This window comes from Gymnoscopelus microlampas (genome assembly GCF_963454915.1).
Source record: "Gymnoscopelus microlampas genome assembly, chromosome: 17".
NCBI lineage: Eukaryota > Metazoa > Chordata > Actinopteri > Myctophiformes > Myctophidae > Gymnoscopelus > Gymnoscopelus microlampas.
This window is the reverse complement of record NC_139954.1, coordinates 29,305,283-29,325,902: the sequence shown is the minus strand read 5'-3', so window position 1 is coordinate 29,325,902 and position 20,620 is coordinate 29,305,283. Positions and strand designations below refer to the sequence as shown.

The 20,620-nt window shown below is 42.1% G+C and overlaps 1 protein-coding gene across 3 annotated transcripts in view; it reads left to right on the top strand.

Annotated features, from left to right (window-relative positions):
* The window catches only part of clasp1a (cytoplasmic linker associated protein 1a), an 82,551-nt gene extending 62,517 nt beyond the window's left edge, over positions 1–20,034 (top strand). For 2 of the 3 annotated variants that reach the window (XM_084083938.1, XM_084083937.1), the window contains 10 exons: positions 2,766–2,915; positions 4,556–4,662; positions 6,699–6,846; positions 7,207–7,456; positions 8,222–8,278; positions 8,713–8,903; positions 9,799–9,927; positions 10,596–10,802; positions 13,465–13,581; positions 16,423–20,034. In XM_084083938.1, the coding sequence (XP_083940064.1) occupies positions 2,766–2,915; positions 4,556–4,662; positions 6,699–6,846; positions 7,207–7,456; positions 8,222–8,278; positions 8,713–8,903; positions 9,799–9,927; positions 10,596–10,802; positions 13,465–13,581; positions 16,423–16,506 (1,440 nt within the window). In that variant the 3' untranslated portion in view covers positions 16,507–20,034. Of the gene's footprint in view, positions 1–1,366; positions 1,457–2,765; positions 2,916–4,555; positions 4,663–6,698; positions 6,847–7,206; positions 7,457–8,221; positions 8,279–8,712; positions 8,904–9,798; positions 9,928–10,595; positions 10,803–13,464; positions 13,582–16,422 lie in introns of all 3 variants that reach the window. The other variant, XM_084083936.1, reaches the window with a different exon arrangement.
* Positions 20,035–20,620: the final 586 nt, after the last annotated feature.

Sequence of the window (20,620 nt, the reverse complement as noted above, 5' to 3'; positions counted from 1 at the left end):
TCTCTTAAATGAGGTTAGCTAACTGCACACAGACCTCATTACTTGGGGTTATGCAATAATCTGTGACGTAGAAATATTTGATGCCTCCGCTTGGCAGACAGCCATGGCTGTGGTATCATGTTTTCAGGTTGTCCATCGGTTGGACAGGCAGACAGATGGACGGACGGGATGCTAGGGTTCAAGTGGCTAAGCAGCCGAGCGCAGACGCAGACGTATGTCTGTCTACACTCTATATCAGCACTGGTTCGTTCCCATGGCTGTAGTGTTTATTCAGCGACAGTTGTAAACTTTGATAATAGTCCTGTTCCTTTGCGAACGGCCTTGGCTCCACCAGACCATTATCTTCTATCTGTTCTCTACCGCCGTTCCTCTGGCTGTTTGTTTTTCCAATACTGTCCTTCCAAATGAAGTCATTCACCTACTTTTCAAACTTGAGGGTGGGGATCCGGGGGGCGGTGTTTCAGGGGAAAGTTGAAAGGTGTTTGGTTGTGTCCTCGTGATTGTTTGAGAGGTTGCTCCTAGCCAGGTGGGTTACTTTTACCGTAGTTTTTCGTTTTTGATGCTTTTATACTTCTTTCTACTGCACCACATCTCAGAGGCAAATATTGTACTTTTTATTCCACTACTACAATATTACAGTTACTGTTACTTTGCAGATTTTGATTATTAATACAAAACATACATCAAATGATACATGATGATATTTAGGTTAATCTACCCAGCAAGTAAATTAAATCAGCCCCACCTTTACCAGCTGTAACATTAAAGTGATGAGCACATTAATGCATTACTAATTACAATCCAATATGATTGTGAAATGGGCCATTATGCATAATAATTTACGTTTGCTACTGTAAGCATATTTTGATCAGAGGGAAGAATCTGAGTGGTACTTCCACCACTGTGTGTCAACAGTATGAAAGGTCAGTAGTGTGACCAGGTTTAACCACTTGAACCCCAGCATCCATATTGTGGGGGGGACATTCGCCAAAAACGGCAATTCTACAAGCTCAAAGCGCGTTGTAACGCAACTTGTTTTGAGATTGTAGATCTGCTATTTTTTGCAAAGAGATTTGGTATATAGGGCCCTATTTTTTGCCGGTGCCTTACCCATTATCCCTGAACATCTTTGACATTTTTTACTATTTTTAAAATGATGTAGATTGGCTAGTTGAACTGTTTGAATATGTTTTTAAAAATAGTACAAAATGGCAAAGACGTTTAGGGATAATTGGTAAGGCACCAGCGAAAATAGGACCCATAGAAAAAAGTGGTCAGAGAGCAGTTGTAACTCAAGTCCGTTTCTCTATAAGACTAGAGGGTTTAAGTGGTTAACATGAGTCATTCTGCCCTGCCGCTGCCCCAGACGCTTCATAGCTGGGTGAGTGAGGAGCTGGCTGCTGCTGCAGCCACCGTGCCCGTCGACGATAACCAGGAAGAGAGGTGTAAGCAGCAGGTAGACTCCGCCCCTCTCTCCGACGGACAGTCACCATGCACCGAGCACGCAACGCCCTGCCGTGCCCGTTTTGCTAGCTCACCCAACTACTGTCTAACTGCTACTTGTGAAAACTGCAGTTTTGGCACCTCTCACTCAACTCTCTTATCTTTTTTTAATGCTCGTTTGCTGTAATAACCCTAGGAAACAGTGTCCTAACTCTAGGGTTGATTGCCAGCCAAATGGTTTAGTCTGTTATGTAACCGGCCAGTTAGAGATTTAGCCTTTAACCTTTTAAAGAAGTGCAGTAATGATTTGTTGCTCTTGTATGAATGGATGCTGATGATGAATGCTGTTTTCTCTGCTATGTGCCTAACACATTGTCTGTTTTGACTCGCCTTAACAGCCTCACATTCACCTGCATGTTGTTGACTTTGGTTTTGTACAAGAATCACTTGAAGTCTTTGTAAATATTCAATGCACTTATTATATTAATTATTACTGATAAAATATCATAATAAAGGGTGATAATATAATGTAATGCCAAACCTAATGTACGTAATGCATGTTCTATAGCTAGAAGTGTTTGTCTAATTCTGCCTAGATCATTAACTTGGTTCAAGCTTTTGGGACGATGCAACTTTACTTCCACTGGTCCAAATGTCTGCCGTTGAAAAATCATGTCAGATTGAATTACCTCTCAAAATGGTGTGTGTGTGTGTCCTCATTTGCATGTCAAAAGGATACATTCGACAAAGGATTCATTGATTGTTCTACATTTTAATACCTTTTCACTGACTGCATCTTTGATGTCTTGCCGGTGTAGTCTTTACTTCATGTAGGAGTTTTGTGTACCAGTTGTGAAGTCATGCTGTTTCCTTGGTTCTAGAAGTATTGTGAACACAATTTTTACTACTTATTTTGTCTTGCATTATTGGCTGCAACATGCACAAGTACAAGGTAAACTTTGGACAGATTTAAAAAAAACTTTTCACAAATTTTGCTGCTCAGGACCAACATGGCATGCTGTTGTTGTTTTATCGTAAGATTAAACGGTTTTGTTTGCGTTTGCTTTAGTTTGTTCATCTTTTCTTGTAACTTTCCAAATCACATGTAAATTTCATTTGACCATGCATTTTTTATCAAATTTCTAAATTTTTATAGATTTGACATGTAATCATCGTTTCAATCTAGATTACGGTGACATCTGTCCAGCAGAACCACATGAACCAGGGACATCACATGACTTCCCTACTCTGTGGACGTGACTGAATATGAACTGAATCAACTAACCTTCATCTGTTCTGTTCTGTTGTTGTGTTGAACCCAGGCAGCCCAGGTGGTTCTGATCTCTCTGTTTGAGCTGAACACCCCGGAGTTCACCATGCTGCTGGGAGCTCTGCCTAAAACCTTCCAGGACGGAGCCACCAAGCTGCTGCACAGCCACCTGAAGAACTCAAGCAACAGCAGCAGCAATATGGTGAGTTTAATAGGTGCAGAAAACATGTTTCTGCAAGGTTTATCATTATTATTAATATGTAATTCCCTAATTACTGTATATACGCCCTAATTCTGCTAAAAGTTTTTTAAAGAGAGTTAGAGATGCATTGAAGGAGGCATGAGCTCGGCTCTGGGCTCTCTAGGCCGGTGGGGGGAGTGTAGCGCCCAGGATCACTTAGATAATTGGCACCGGGTGAAAAAGGGTTACTTTTTATTCCTTGGGCTAAAAATATATATATAAAAAAAAGAGTTAGAGTTTGTCTTAAGTTAACCTATTCCTAACCGTATTTGTTTTATTTATGTGTCCTTATTTATTTTTATTTTATTTTATTTCACTCCAGTCCAGTACTATTCTTATTATTATCTTGTGTCTATAGAGAACAGAAGTCCTGATGTCACTTGTTCATCCCCTGGGTCGTAGAAGTAATTTCTCATTGGGTCATCTTAGAATCGTCTCATATAAGAATTGTGGTCCAAAAATAAACAAACTTTCTCTGCGATATTGTCAGGGAGGAGGCTCTCTATCGTTTATGATAGTCAGTCACTCATATTTGATACAGTCTGTTTGACGGTGCAGGAAGTGCAGGAGCGGCAGTTTTTTTTTTTACACTTATTCCCGCCCGCAGCAACTTAAAAACTGCCCGATACTGCAAGATTTGCATTGGGTCCCACAGGATCCCAAAGCCTACTTTATACTACAGAGTATAAAGTGGGCTTTGGATGGAGCTTTGTGATGCACTACCAGCTATTGCACATAAACATAATGGTTTGAATCTGCATGAAGACCAGGATCACATGTCTTTCCATCAGTCAAAATCCTCTTTACTGTCTCTCACTGTTCTTTGTAAATATAATGTAATAAATAAAAAGAGAGGTTTTGGCAGAGAGGTTTTGATATTGAGTTTTCTTTCAATCTAGTACTGTTGTTTGATCTGTTGTTTTTGTTCTGTATAACTTAATATTGTGATTAACCCACAAAGTGAAAGTCCTCATTTATAGTCAAGCGATTGACTCAGAATCACTATGACAGCGGTTTCCCATACATTACAAATAGTTTTGCTTGACTTTTACATTTGTCAAAATAACCACAAATAGGCCAAACCATATAATTGTAAATATTATTATATAGGCCATGGACATATATTTTCACAGTATATATATTTTGGCCACTCAAAATGTTTTTTCCTCCCATATATTTTCTTCTTTCTTTGTGCCAGCGTAATTACCTTAAATAGACGTTGTGTACACAAAAAAAACAAAAAAACAATAACATTCCAACTGCAAGCAGCCATTTTAGGGCTATGGCCTGTTGAAAACGGGTGGTTTTCAATGCAAAAAAAAGAAACGGAGTTAGGAGTGTTTTTCAAAAAATCCCATAGTTAGGGTGGATGGATGTCTGTTTTTTTGGAATGACTGCACATCCGACTACTTCTCTGAGTGACGATCGATCATTCCAAAGCTGTGTTAGGGCGCCTCTTGTGGAATTTTCAAAAAAATAATATACGCAGATCTGCGTTCTTGGCGGGCAAGTGATTAATTGAATAGAACGCAGATCTGCGTCTTTGGCGGGTAATGTGTTAATGTGGTGATCCAAACATCATGCTCATTCCTGTCTTCCAGGGCTCTCCGAGCAACACGATTGGTCGGACTCCGCCTCGCCACACCCCCAGTAGGACCAGCCCCCTCACCTCCCCTACCAACTGTTCCCATGGAGGCCTGTCTCCAAGGTAATCAACCGTCTCTCACCTCAGTGGGTGTTCTACCCATAGATATAGAAACCTAGATACCTCATTGGCCTCTGCAGTTCATTGGAGTGACCTGTATCACGGCCGCCATTTGGAGAAGGCAAGCTTCCTGACTACTGGCCAATCACAGCGAGTAGATGATTGGCCAGTAGAAGCTTGCCTTCTCCAAAATGGCGCCCGAGATACAGACGCCTCAGAGCCAGAAGAGGCGTCTACCTTTATACAGTATGTCTATGGTTCTACCTATCTCACCAAGGCCTGACCCACATCCCTGATGCTCTTGGATAAGAACTAGTTTAATGAAGAGTTCCAGTTGTTCCTCCACACACTCATGAAACATGGAGGAGTGCAGCAGAGGAACTATTCCTCTGGTTCTTAACGTGGGCCCCGGGACCACCAGTGGTCCACTTGGACCCTTACGGGTCTGTAACTCAGAGAGTGTACACAGGCTTTTTTCTTTTTTTCAGAAAGCCTGTGAACAAGATCATTAACTAACCTACTAACTAACTAACTAACTAACTAACTAACTAACTAACTAGAGAGCTGTTGTGATTTGAACACAGATTGGTGTTTGTGTCTTTAGTTTCCTTCTACTTTAAACTCTGATACACAGAAACGTACTGTAGAAACGATAATTGTAGTTTTATATTTTACTGATTCAGGTTGAAAGACGATTGAAGGAGAAATAATGGTCAAATGATTAAATAAATGACTACAAATACAAAACGTTTGTGTGTTCAGAGGTTTCTCCTCTCCTCGTGAATGGTACTTTATGCTTTCTTTTTTTCTCCCCTTCTGCACATTTCTTTTCATCCCTCCATCCTTCTCCTCCCTCTTGCCCTGTCTGCTTGTGACCTGCTAACTGTCCCCCCTTCCTCTCCTCCCCTCCTCCGTCCCTCCGTCCGTCCATCTGTCTGTCCGTCCATCCCAACAGTCGGTTATGGGGTTGGGGAGTCGACGTGCCGGTCAAGAACCCCCCCTCCCCCGCTCCCTCTGCCCCTCCTCTGTCTGCGCCTCACCCCTCTGCCCCCGCTGCCCCCCCACTCAGGGGCCTGCGTCGAGCGTACTCACCCAGGTAAGGGTGAGGAGAGGAGGGCTGGAGAGGTTTAACTCAGTGGTTCTCCCCATATAGGCTGGGCCCCGACCATCTCTGCCTGACAAGATTTTCCACCATTTTGCAATTTCTTCAAAACGCTGTCGCCTCACAGCTAGAAGGTCCTGGGTTCGATTCCCGGCGGGGACGCTGTGGGCGCTGGGGGCGTGTTTTCTCCGCGTCATCAGCGCTCATACCCTAGGTGGGGTTGGCGAAAGGGCCTACTCTGTGTGGAGTTTGCATGTTCTCCCTGTGTCTCCTAGGGTAGTTAATACCCTCATAAAAACATGTAGTAATCACGGTCTCCCCATTACAGCCGGGGTGCCTGATGGAGGGGAAGGGAACTGGTTGGAATAACGTGTTCCTTCCATGCGCTACGTCTTACCGGGGAAACTCCCCCCTGTCAGGTGACAAGAAGGTCAGTTGGCTCTCATGCATTGAAGGAGGCATGAGCTCGGCCCTGGGCTCCATAGGCTGGTGGGGGGAGTGTAGCGCCCAGGATCACTTAGAAAATTGGCAAAAACTCATACAAATCGGTACACTCTCTGGCATCATGTGATCAAGATGTGTATCAGACACATTTTTCATATTCCATTCCGATGTGGAAATATGATGGTGGAAATCTGTACATGAAATGCTTAAAACACAACAATATTAACTACATGTAACAATAACAGTACAGTCCAATTCAGTATGACGGAGTATCTCAAGCCATCATCTATGATCAGATGAGATATTTCAAGTCAGGACTGTTGTTGTGGTCTGTCACAAGGCGCCATGCAAACGCTGTGTGCCTTTCTCCTGTTTGCATGTGATCATGTATATGTGTGTGTGTGTGTGTGTGTGTGTGTGTGTGTGTGTGTGTGTGCGTGACTGCGTGTGCGTGTGTGTGTGTGTGTGTGTGCGTGTGCGTGTGTGTGTACAGTATGATGGAATATGACACAGAGAACATGAACTCGGAGGAGATCTACAGCTCTTTGCGGGGGGTCACAGAGGCCATACAGAGCTTCAGCTACCGGAGCCAGGATGAGCTGAACGAGCCAATCAGACGCGATGGCAAGAGAGACGACGCAGTAAGTTGTCTGCGATGCCATCTACAGCAATGTTTATCAAACTACAGCGAGAGACATCACACCCTCGTCCTCCAATCAAAGTTCATCCTGTCTAGTACACAGCCATTTGTTATCCAATCACACTCCGTCCCGCCTAGTACGCAGGGATCTGTTACAAAATCAGTTCACCCTGTCTTGCACAGCCCCCCCCCCCCTTCTAACCCCAGATCCTAAAATAATCACCAAACCTAATCTCAGATCAGCGGTAGGAGAGGGTTTGTAACCAGGGGTCAGACTCTGTATGTTTCTTTCCTTATTCGTATTACTGCTATAAAGAGAAATAAGTCAATTAAGTTAAATAACATGTGTCTTCCTGTCCAGGCCGGTAGGGAAGGCGTAGCGTCCTCCCCAGGTTCAGACGCCCGTCTGGGATTGGACCAGGTGGAAGGCGGCCGGACGGCTCTGGACAACAAGACGTCCCTACTGAACACCCCGTCTCCACGCTCCTTCTCTGGGCCGCGGGGCAGAGAATTCGCCCCCTATGGCTACGGAGAGGCGCTGATTGGCTCCTATGACAAGAGCGCCCTGAAAGAGGCCGTGTTCGATGACGATGTGGAACAGTTCAGAGACTGTGAGTCCCACACGTCAATACATTGATCAATTAAACGATCAGACAATTTATCAGTCAAACAGAAAAAAGGGGGCTGCCGTTATGACTGCAATAGGCGGTTTATTCCACAGTTTGGGAGCCAGGAGGGAGAAAAGTCTAGGAACTCAATGTTTTTGTTTTTTTACAGACTTTTTTTTATTAGAGTTTATTGAGTTAACAATACAGAAGCAACAGAGCGACAGAGGACTCAAGCATACGATGATGTTGACTTTCTCATATCATTCATTAAATGTCTTTGTGAGAACCCATCTGTTGACCATGAAGTCATCATGGAATTATGATTAACATTCTTAGACTTTAAAGACTGAATTTCCGCCTGTTAGTTAGTTTTGTTGTTTTGTTGGATAAACATAAGAGAAAATCCACCGTGTCTACGGTTACTGTGTATATCACAGGGCTGTGGTTGTGCATCTGTGACTCACCATCATCACATCGCTCGCTGTGCTTCCTCTGTCCTCCTCCCAATCCTTCTGTCCATCCCTCCCTCCATCTCTCTATCCCTCCTCCATCTCCATCCCTCCTTCCCTCTCTCCATCCCTCCCTCCCTCCCTCAACTATCTATCCCTCGTCGATCTCACCATTCCTCCTTCCCTCTATCCATCCCTCCCCTTCTCAATCCCGCCCTCATCTCTTCGAGCATCTCTCCGTTCCTTCCTCCATCTCTCCATCCCTCCCTCATCTCTATCCATCTCTACATCTCTCCATCCCTTCCATCCATCTCTCCAGGCCGTCGGCAAGAATGTGGTGAAAACAAGATGGTTCTTCCCAAGGTGTTTGGTTCTGGTAATGATGCACTCTACCTCCTGACTGACTGACTGACTGACTGACTGACTGAGTATTCATGGATAGTTCATCAATCATGTTTCATGTCTCACTAACTCTACCTAACCCCAGCTGAATGGTGATTTTACTGACGTTACTTACTGACCTAAGTGCTTGTGAGAGTGTAAATGGGTTTAATTCTGAAAATGTTTCAAATATCATGAATATATTTTCAGCCTGTGTGTGTGTGTGTGTGTGTGTGTGTGTGTGTGTGTGTGTGTGTGTGTGTGTGTGTGTGTACATACTGTGTGTGTGTGTGTGTGTGTGTACATACTGTGTGTGTGTGTGTGTGTGTGTGTGTGTGTGCGTGCGTGCGTAAATGCCTATTTACTTGTTTGTCATTTGAAAGTCTTGTTCTGTATGAATGAACACAGTATCTCCTCCACTTCCCACAGTTGGTCAGGATCACTGTGACCTGGTGGCGGAGCTTTTGAAGGAGCTGTCCAATCACAATGAGCGGGCGGATGAGAGGAAGGGGGCGCTGGTGGAGCTGTTGAAGATAACCAGAGAAGACAAAGCGGCCGTCTGGGATGAACACTTTAAAACCATTCTGCTCCTCCTACTGGAAACACTGGGAGATAAGGATGTGCGTGTGACGTACAGGGTGGATGTGTGTGTGTGTGTGTGTGTGTGTGTGTGGGTGTGCAACTGTGCATGTGCGCACGTGTAGTATATGCTAAGAATGTAATGATATTGTCGTTATCGCAATAAGAAAAATGTGTCGATATCATTATTGGCCTGTGACAGCGTCTACGAGGCCTTGCGAGGCAAGCAGCCGAGAGACCTCATGCTCACAGCGATCATACTGTACGTGCACATCATTTGCACAGATTCACTGATCTACACCCCCCCCCATTTTAGCTATATATACCTTATAGCACATTGGTTGGCTATTCAAAAATAGCACATATACAAGCTCATAGCGTGTCAATTGGCGCCGCGCTACGATCTTGTAGATCTGCAATTTTTTTTAATCATGAAAATTTGTGCAAATCTTTGAATTATGTATATTTTTAAAGCGTTTTTTTTTTTTACTCAAATTATCGGCCGCATTTTACGGCCAAGTACATATCATTTCGGGGGTCCTTGACATGAACAAGTTTGAGCACCACTGATATTATATAGCAACATGAGTTTTTTGGAAAACTGTTAGTATTTAGAGGACGTTTTTAGAATCGGCCTCAGGTCTTAATGGGTTAAACAGTCGGCTATACATTAGACAGACTGTACATTATTAGACAGTAGTCTATACGAGCAGTGGTATAGGCCCCCGTAACGTTCCCCCGTAACATGTCTATTTGGTTCCATTTGTACCCTCTGAGTTATAAATCTGTAAGGGTCCATTTAGAACCACCTCGAGGAACCCAGAGGGTTCCTGGACCCCACTTTCAGAACCACTGGTCTATACATTAGACAGTAGTCTATACATTAGACATGCTGTGATATACTGTGGAAGGTGATATAGTGTCGTATGTCCACAGCACACCATACGGGCCATGGCTCTGCGTGTTCTGAAGGAGATCTTGAAGAACCAGCCGGCCCGGTTTAAGAACTACGCCGAACTGACCATCATGAAGACCCTGGAAGCCCACAAAGACTCTCATAAGGAGGTGGGTCCCTCGCACAGCAGCTGAGACCATAGCATTTTGGTTTACCATAACACGCTGGTTGGAAACTAGGGGTGGGACGATATATCGCAATACTTCTTTTTTTTTTTCCGGCAGTATATCGATTGTGATATGTTGTCTTTCCGACTCTGTATTTGTGTAATGATGATTTTGAACTGTTTGGTGCTATTTTATGTGTTTATGAATTGAATACAAGGACTATCGTGATACATCGTTGGTGAAATTTCATGCAATATATCGTGATATCGCAATATATCGAATATTGTGATATTATTGTTATCGAGGGCCTAATATTGCCACAGATATCGTATCGTGAGATACCCATATCGTCCCACCCCTATTGGAAACATGGAGCAATATGCAGTAGTGGGAACGATGACTCTGTGTGTGTGTGTTAACCACTTAAGCCCGATATACTGTACTTTGAGTTTGTAGATAACCTTTTTCATTTGATTTTCTTTTTGTGCTTATGATGACATCCCCAAAATAGGGACACCAGGTTGAAAGTAGTTTTAATGAATGCCATCCATCTCCAGTTATGGATGCTGTAATGAAACCTGGCCCCGGTGAATTGGAGACTTTATTAGGAGAATACAGATAGTGATTGATTGATGTTTGTTTGTTTGTTTGTTTGCTTGTCCGTGGTTCAGGTGGTGCGAGCAGCGGAGGAGGCAGCCTCCACCCTGGCAGGCTCCATCCATCCAGAGCAGTGCATCAAGGTGCTGTGTCCCATTGTCCAGACAGCAGACTACCCCATCAACCTGGCTGCCATTAAGATGCAGACCAAGGTCATAGAACGCATCACCAAGGACTCACTGATCCAACTGCTGCCTGACATCATACCTGGACTGTTGCAGGTGAGAACTCTTTAACCTATTCAATCTGGGTAAACAGAAAACTGTTAGGCTTTAGAAGACATTTGTAGAATCCCCCCAGAAGCAAAGATTTGATTTAAAATGTTCGCTTTAAAAAATATTTATTCACAGATTTGCACACATTTTCCACGATTTTAAAAAAATAGCAGATCTACAAGCTCATAGCGCGGCACTCGGTGGCCGCACTATGAGCTTGTATATCTGCTATTTTTGAGTAGCCAAAGTATAAAATAATGGTTAAAGTGGTTAAAATCTAAAATGACACAGATGCGTTCCCGGTCTTAATGGGTTAATGATGTATGAGGGGACATAACATAACCACTTAAGTCTTATACCCGATATATGTCATTGACTGGGGCCCCAGGGGTATATACTATATACTACAGTAGGTCCCCTCCGTTTTTCCCTCCGCACCAAAATTCTTTGACAAAAATAGCTACTCTACAAGCTCACAATGCGTCGCAATTGGCAGTTTTTGCTGAGTGTTTGCCATTTTTTGCCAAATGACATGCCCAGAAAAGGGACGCTAAGGTTAATTTTATAGTACTGATGTCATAGACTGACCTCCAAGTACGGTACGTACTATGATAATGGATACTGCCCAACGGTTACACAGGGTATTGCATAACCAGAGGGGCATGTGTTCCCAATGGGCATCGTTCCCAATGAACATCGCCCTTGAAGTAATAACTAGTTATAAAATACTTCAGAAGACCGATCAAAAGAAGGTTACAAAGTGCTTTACCCAAAATGGGATAAATAAAATAAATTAATAATGCTACCCAACCGAATCTAACATAAGCTAATGCAGCATAACATACTGTAATGCAACATGCCACCAAACCATCTACCTACACTCTAAGAAGTTAAAATAAACTTTAAAAAAATAAACAAGTCGAATCAAACTATATTTGATATGTAGTTTACTGTATTTCATACACACAACCTCAATGTACTTTATAGGAGAATAGAGGGTTAATAGAAAACCAGCTGAAGTCAGAGATGACAACTTGTGTAAATGGTGTGACCTTGTAGAGTGTGTGTGTGTGTGTGTGTGTGTGTGTGTGTGTGTGTGTGTGTGTGTGTGTGTGTGTGTGTGTGTGTGTGGGTGTGAGTGTGGTTGGGGTTCCTGTGCCTAAAGGCTTATTTGGACAACATGTTCATATTTGGACAGTGCTCTGGGAACAACTTGCCTTATTTGTACCTGGAAATGTTTGCGTGTACTGTGCTCTCACTGCCATAACCCTTGCCTCTTCTGGAATGCTGTCTGTCTGCCTGCCTGCCTGTCTGCCTGTCTGCAGGGCCACGTTAAACAAAATGACGGGGGCTGTCACCATCATGACATTATACTTGATTTTTAATTGTCACACACAAGAACTTTAATGTACAAGAAATGAAATCTTTTAATAGCTTTATACTTTCAAATAAAAAGTAAAAATAGCGTATTCAACGCATTGTGAGGTTGTAGATAGGCTATTTAAAGAAAATATTAAAAAAATAAATTATATTATATAGCTACTGGCAAGTGCAATATCTAGTGGTTGGTTTCTTGTGGTCTAACTTATTATTTTAAGATTTATTATTCTATGTATTATGGGTGTTTTTATTTGACAGACTATGATGACTTCTGACAGACCTAACAGTTTATGGCATAATGTTGCTGTATCTGTATTTATTTGATGATGCTGCTATTTGATTTGATTTGAAGTGGATGCACTAAACACATTTTCGTTCTATGTGGAATGCAGAGACAATAAACATCTTATCTTATGAACATTTTTCAACATGGAAACTATTGTAATGATTATGCAAAATTATTTTAGATTATATCAAATTGCAATTATGTATATATAATAGCATGTCAGGTTTAAAAGTGGAACCATATATGTTTTGATAATGCATTGTTAGATGAGCCGTTACAGTATTGGATCATTAAGCTGCAGCCTTTCACTAAAACCTCAGAGCCAGACACTGACACGCAACTCAGTATAAATCAGTCAGAACAGTTTGAACAGAGTTCAATAGAGTTCAATAGTTCAATAGTGTTACAGAGCTTAATTAGAGTCCGCACATTATATGCCTACATGTACGGTACAGTAATAACGTAGCAAACACTGAAATGACTTTGTAATTGCTCAATGCTGTTACATTATTGCTGTACTGATAATGGACTAGTTTACACGCCTAGGCTAATGTCTTTACAAAAAAACTAAGGTGCATTTTCGGAGCCTCTCCACAAGATCAGTTTAGACATAATAACTATGCATTAACATGGCCCTGTCTCTCTTCTGACACACTGTCTGCATCGCATGTCTGTCCACACATCAGTGTGTCTTTGTGTGTGTTCTAATTGTGAATGTTTGTCCATCTGAGTTCGTTCTTTAGTGGATGTGTTGTGTTGCATGGTCACTCCATTTAGACACTTTTGGGCCTGTAACTCTAAGAGAATGTACAAATACAGGTCCATTTTGCTCACTCTCAGAGTTAAATAAACACTTACAGTGTAGATTGGGGTCCTAGAGACAATTACTTTTCATCAAAAGAGGGTCTGTGTCTTAATGCATATCAAACTGGGGGTCCTTGAAATTAAGAAGGTTGAGAATGACTGGTTTAGCTAATACGTATGCTGTGTTGTGTTCATCAGGGTTATGACAACACAGAAAGCAGTGTGAGGAAGGCCAGTGTCTTCTGTCTGGTGGCCATCTACTCTGTGATTGGAGAAGACCTTAAACCTCACCTGGCTCAGCTGACTGGCAGCAAGGTAACAACTGTAACTACACAAATTGTCGGATAGAAACCTTATATGTCCAAAACGGTTACTTCTCAGAAAATGGAAACAATGGTTCGAAAGTAGTTATTATTTAGTCACAAGTTAATCATTTTCATTTGTTCAATATGTATAAAACCCAGAGACACACTTAACCACTTTAACGTTCACTTCAAATCACAAATAGCATAAATACCCGAACTACAAGCTGGCACTTGTCGTTGAAAAATATTTGACCAGTAGTATCTATACTTTGACTCAAGTACTGGGGTTGAGTACTTTGTCCACCATGTCATATACCTAACATACACACACATGCACGTACCCCCCCCCCCCTACAAATACATACATACAGAACCTTATCATCCTCCTGTGTTTTGGTTTGCAGCTGGAGTGAGCTGGTTATGGTCAACTGTCCTACTTACTGTCCATTACGCTGCTGTTGGCCTTGAGTTACATAATGTTACACGTTTACCAAGACCCTTTCTGATACTGACTGACTGCCAGACACAGTAACTCAGAATAAAGCAAGATAGATGGAACCTCTCTCTCATTCCTACATGTATCTTTTATCCAGAACATGATGGTCATGCCTAGGGCTGTCATGATTACACATTTAAGTTGACAATTAATTGTCACTCAAATAATTGCGATTAATGATTTAATTGTGTGTTTGGCATTAAACATTGGAACATATGAAGCCTTTTAGGCTTTGTAATAAAAAATTGCACAGGGCAGATATGACAAATAGCTTTAATATACAAAGAAATGATTGACATATTAAATCATTTTAAAGGTGTGAACTAAAAATGTGTGAACATTTTTCAACATGTAAACGATGATGACGATTATGCAACAATAATTGCGATTATCTCAAATAACTGCGATTAGGCGATTATGTAATAATTGTGACAGGCCTAGTCATGCCATGGTATAATATTTACTGTATGTTTGAAAGTAGCTTGAATTGAACGTGATGGAGCTGTTCATGACAAGGATGGCTTAGATACAGAACATTAGATGATCGTTTACTAAAAGGACCACAGAGACCAGGAAGGCTGACATTATTTTACACATGTATGCACCTGTAGGTGCAGAGTAGAGGAGATGTTTGATACGCTTCCAGCTTCAATCGTAAAAGAGGTGTCATCATAACTGTTACTGCAGTATTAGCCAATTTGTAGACAGACAGACAGACAGACAGACAGACCTTTATTGATCCTGAGGGCAATTACGTTGTCATAGCTGCACCACAGTAAGGATGAAACAAACAAGAAGGATAACACTAATTAAAAAAACGTATAACAATATAAAAGAGAGCATAAAGACCACTTAACATCCGACCTGGCCTTCTGCGCCTGGGCTTGTCAGGTGTGCATAATGTATAAAAAGATGGAAGTAGAGGCATAGCATAGGTATCGTGTGCATTCTGTCTCCAATAAAACGTATAAATAGACTTAAGACTACCTGGCCTTCTTTACTTGGATTGACAATGGTAGCATAGGGCAGGGGTCTTCAACAGGGGGTCCGGGACCCCTAGGGGGTCCTCAGATTTACTACAGGGGGTCCGCCAAATCTTTGTGTGATATGATTTTTTTTTTACCTTAACCACTTGAACCCTAGCATCCCTTTTTCTGAGGAGAACTTTAGCCAAAAAATAGCAGATCTACAAGCTCACAACACCTAGCGCTGCGAGGCGTTGTGAGCTTGTAGATCGGCTATTTTTTGGCAAAGAGGTGTTTTGTGTAGAGGGAAAAAAGAGCAGACCAAGTAAACAAAAACAGTTAAATCTGAAACACAATTTTTATACAATATAGAGGGGGTCCCTGCTTCATCTCTCTCAGCTAGGGGGTCCTTGGCCTGAAAACATTGAAGACCCCTGGCATAGGGTATTAATAACCATTTGCAGATAACTAGAAAGGGGCACTCTGCAGAGCGCATATCAGTGCCAGGCAGGGTTGCCTACCCAGGGCTGTGCAAGTTTTGGGTTTCAGCCATCAGGACCCAAGGAAGCTGCTGGGGAATAGCATTTTTACGATATACAGTGCAACATTGTGCATTTGTGGTGCCCCTTATGGGCAGAAGTGAAAGGGTTTTTGGAAGTGTACTCTATAGCGGCCCCTCAATATAAATTCCAGTTTGGGGTTGATGGGATGTCCATGTTACTGTATAGGCATTTTTGTGAGAAATAGGCCCCTCCCTCTAATTTGGGAACCCAATTACAGGTAAACAGTATGTAAACTCACAACTCTGTTTAATGCTCATTGTTACATGACTCCCAAGATCATTGTTCCTAATTTGGTGGAAAAAAACATTTCTGCATTATATTATGTTCACATAATCACATTATCTGCCTTGGATGATTGCGATCATATTAGGAACACCAGGAATGGTGTTATTTTAGCTTCTGTAGTTTCTGAATCATGTCACCTCATTTGTGTTGGCCTGTTTCCTCACATGACAGAGATCTCCCTACTTCCACCACAGTAAAACAGTACATAACTCAAACGTAGATGTTGTAGATCACACTGAAGCTACTAGCTAACTAGAAAGTAAAAACAATGTTTAGAGGCAGCTCAACAAGTCCGTGTGTTGGCCGCGTTCCAGAATGATGCTTTAAAGTTGACCTTGGAGCGAAGAGGACGCAGGCAGAGAGACCTGATGAGCCAGGACTGTAGCCAGCTGGTAGATGATTGCCGAAGACTCGATAAGCTATTGGAGTAAAGCCCGATTTATACTTTGTCGCGTGACAGTGTCCAGCGCTGAGAATAGCCTTAAGTGAGATGGAAATGTGAGCAGAATTAAAGTGAGATGTCTGATGTGTTTGTTTTCCAGATGAAGCTGTTGAACTTGTACATCAAGAGAGCTCAGACCACCAACAGTAACAGCAGCAGTTCATCAGACGTCTCAGCCCATTAGTGGACACGAGACTCTGATCAAAACTTCCGCTGCTTAAACTGAACCTGCACATCCATCCCGGAAACATAACGTGCCTCTTCTCTTAGCTCCGCCCCCCACCGTCTCTAAGCCACACACTCCGCTCTCGTGGAAGGCTCCACCCTTCACCACACCCACATCCGCGTGTTCTTCTCTCTGTTGTCATTTCTCTCCAGTCGACCTGTTGCGCCGTTTTGTCTTTGTTTGTTTGGTTATTTTAATTGATCCAGATCAGCTTAAAATGAGTGACGGTTCAGTGTCCTGCTCGAGCTTACATGGCTGCAACTGCAGGTCGTGGGCTGCTGTAACTGAGTGGGCCGAGAGAGGCCGTCTGGGAAATCATAAGGTCGCCGGTACGACCCTCGGTCCGCCCAGTGTCTCTGAGCAGGACACTTAAACCCTATCAACACTATCATTGGAGCCATCTGAGCATCCATCAGCTGGGTGAAGCTGTGAAAGTGAACCATTCCATTACAAGAAAGCGCCCCCCCCCCCCAGAAAGTGTTGAATGTAAAAAAAAAACATGTTTGGTTTAAGGTGAAGGGGGCAGGTGTTGCTGTTCTGATGAGGACCAGACAATACACCCTGCCCTACACAGAAAATGAAAGGAATGCAGTATGGAAGGGTGTCGCTTCTAAGACATTCCTGTCAAATTAGTTTGCTTACATGTACTGATGATCAGAAGACTGCGGCATTAAACGCTGTTTGGGTGAAGCTGAAGTTAATCCAAATCTTGCCAAATTGAAAAGTACAGAAATGTGACATGAATTCCTGGAAACATGGATAGTACATTATAATTTTTTTTTATTATGTATAGTTTGTCAGACATTGTATAATGGGTAAGGCAAGCCCATGCAACCAAGTGCTGTTAGTAAGTAAAGCTGATTTGTTTTTTTTAAATTTGTGAATTGAATGTTACACTCGAAAAGGTACCGAATTTGTGGAGAAAATGTTTCCAGCATTAAATTTGACAATCTTTTGAAGTAGATTAAGAGTTGCTGCACTTTATTTGGTGGTACAGAGGTCTCCGTGAGACCATCGGCAACTGTACGACAGAGTAAAGGAAAGACACAAAGATTACAATTCATTTTGAAATAACAATCAGTGAACCGACATGAACTGAAACAAGGCCCCACCCTCTCTTCATGACACTTCAGACAATGAATGACCCACATTGAGCTTATAAGTAGAGGTCACATGTCACCGTCATCTCACCATCTTGTATCTTCTTGTAGTTCATCCTGCTTTAATAAACAAACACCGGAAACACACCAAACCCCATATCATCTTCCCTGTAGTCTCTGTGATGTTGCATTGCCCAGACACTGAACACTTTTATGCGTAGTGGAAAATCCTTTCCCAGTGTAAATACTGCAAACTGCTTCGACTTTTGGGGAGGGCTGGGCGGACCGCGCAGACCGGACCAGAACGAATCCAAAAGACTTCAACCAAGCCTTATTCCTTGTACATACAGTACACACACACACACACACACACACACACACACACACACACACACACACACACACACACACACACACACACACACACACACACACACACACACACACACACACACACACACACCTTTCTTCAGTGGGACTGTGAGCAGCATTGTAGCTGGAAGAGTGTAATCCGCATAATCTTTGACCCACAACGGTATGAATTGAGAGTTACGAATGTAACTAGGGTTCTATAAATTCTTTCTAACCACCGCCAGTTTTAATCCATGTGTTAAAACTCTGTCTACGGCACTCAGAAAGAATGAAATAGAAATAGAAACAGTATTAGGTTCTGAGTGTCACTCCACCTCTTACCTCCCTTCTATTACAGCTTCTACAATAAACCGTAGCTGCAAGGAAAATAATATTGTACATAAACGTTTTGGATCAGCGCTTCGCAAAAATTTTACATAACGAAATAAGAACACAAACAAAAAAACGGGTTGGCTATCTCACTTTTTTGCACGTTAGCTTGCATGTTATCTGGCAGCACACGTTCAACTTTGAGTGTTTTTTTGACAGGGCCCAGTTTATTGGCTGTTGAAGTGCACTTTTAACATTATGGGTTTAGTCATCTCCTGTTCTTAACTTGTTCTTTGGGTAGAGAAGGTTGCCATGGTTACTAGTGGATCAAACCTTTACGATCCACTTTGACAGCTGTGAACAAACATCACTCGCTGCACTCCGGACATTTAAAAGCATCTTTCACTTTCACTTTTTTACCTTTTGTGTGAGGTACGTTTTTAAGACTGGGCTTTGAAAAGGCAATGAGCAGAGAGGTACTGTAATAGGTGTTGATATTTATTCATGTTGTGATGCCTCTCCCACTGTCTGCCGGACCTTCCTGGTTGTTTCTGGGTTGTCAGCTGATGTTCGGGGGGCTGTGCAGCTCAGCGTCCCTTTGCGCTTCTACACTTGAGTTACGAAATATGCGAACTGTACACCTGATGTAATCAGGCGTACCGTTTTGCGCAGGCAAGCTCTAAATACACAGAAGACATGGTATTTTTTGCTGCAGTTATATATGGTCTCACATCAGAACAATGGGCGGTCATCTTGCCGAACGGCAGACCGCTCTTAACAATATTAACACTGGCATCCCCATTTTGAGCATGTTATAGGCAGGAATTCTCAACAATAGCCTATGCTTAATTTATACAAATTATATGCTAGTGTTGCGCAGCCAAAATTGCAGCTCTACAAGCTCTCAGCGCATTGCAAGCTTGTTTGTTTGACATAATCCTCTTCTCTATTGGAGTGAATAAACAGGGTTCCGTGCAGACAGAGTGGGAGAGGCGTCACAGTGTTAAGTAGGTATTCATGATCAAAGTTGAAATTTAGGAATCTTTAATGAGAACTCAATTTTATTTTGACCCACGTTTGTGGGAATTTATTATTTGTCTTGTTGTTTTGCCTTATTGTACTAATGAAAGTAAACAGAGTTATGTATGTCTGTCACACAGAATACATTTACTGCAACAACAAAAATGTGTTTGGACTTGAGGAAGAAAGCTATCTAAAGTGAAGACTTTAGAACTGATGTAACTTAATTTTATGGATTGGAATAATCCGTGTCTGTACATGAAGAAAATTCCCCATCTGTATTTATCACACCGATGTGCGTTGTACTTGACTCCTCTACCTGTTCCCCCTCAACGGGTTTCAATGTTCTCAAACAAGGCCACATTCCTTTTGCAAGTACAGTAACTGTCTGTCTTTGACTTGAGAGGAAAGTTTCTGATCTGGGCGACAAACTGTCCTGATTGTCTCTCTACAGATAAACAAAAACAAGGTGTTCGTTGCAATCTGTTCACTATGCATGTTCCGATCGGCCTTCCTTCTATCCCACGTCATGTAATGTTCATATCTGTATTTATATTTGTTTAGGCTCTTTTATTTAAGTTTATTATTGTATTGCTTTTCATGACAGTCTGTACAGAGGGCAGTTGTTAATGGTACATTTGCAACAACAAAAGTAAAAAGAGAACAAATTGTTTGCTGTAGAAATAAAGCGACATGTGAGTTGAGCTGGTTTTGTGGTTATTCAAGCCGTGTATTTAGCTGATAAATATACTGTTTGTTTGGAGGGGAGCGGTCACATGTCATTTACAAACACATGGGAGAGCTGAGGTGTGCTTAGAAGGTCTGTATAAATATTAACCTATTGAGAGTCGTCTCACAGCAGTGATAAAGACGAGTGTGTGTGACTGAGCGGAGACGAGCTCTAGTTCTGCAAAGAGAAACGGCACAATTCTTTCAACCACTTTCAGCCTGGTGTCCCTATTTTGGGCATGTCATTATTGGCAAAAAAATGTCCAAAACTTTAGTTTTCCCTTTTCAAAACTAATAGCTTTATAAGCTCACAACGAGTCCGAAAGAGACGCGTTGTGAGCTTGTACATTGACTAATGTAAATCAGGCTTTAAAAGTTGTTTTTGTGTGCCGTTTATTCGTATGTGTTTTGTAGTATTATAAGTATTCGATCAAATTTTGAATTCTAGTTAATGTTTTTGACCTTCTCCACAAACTGCCTATTTTAAGATGCTTTAATTTGAAGATTTTTTTCTCTCCATGAACTTATTTCTTCTTCATATT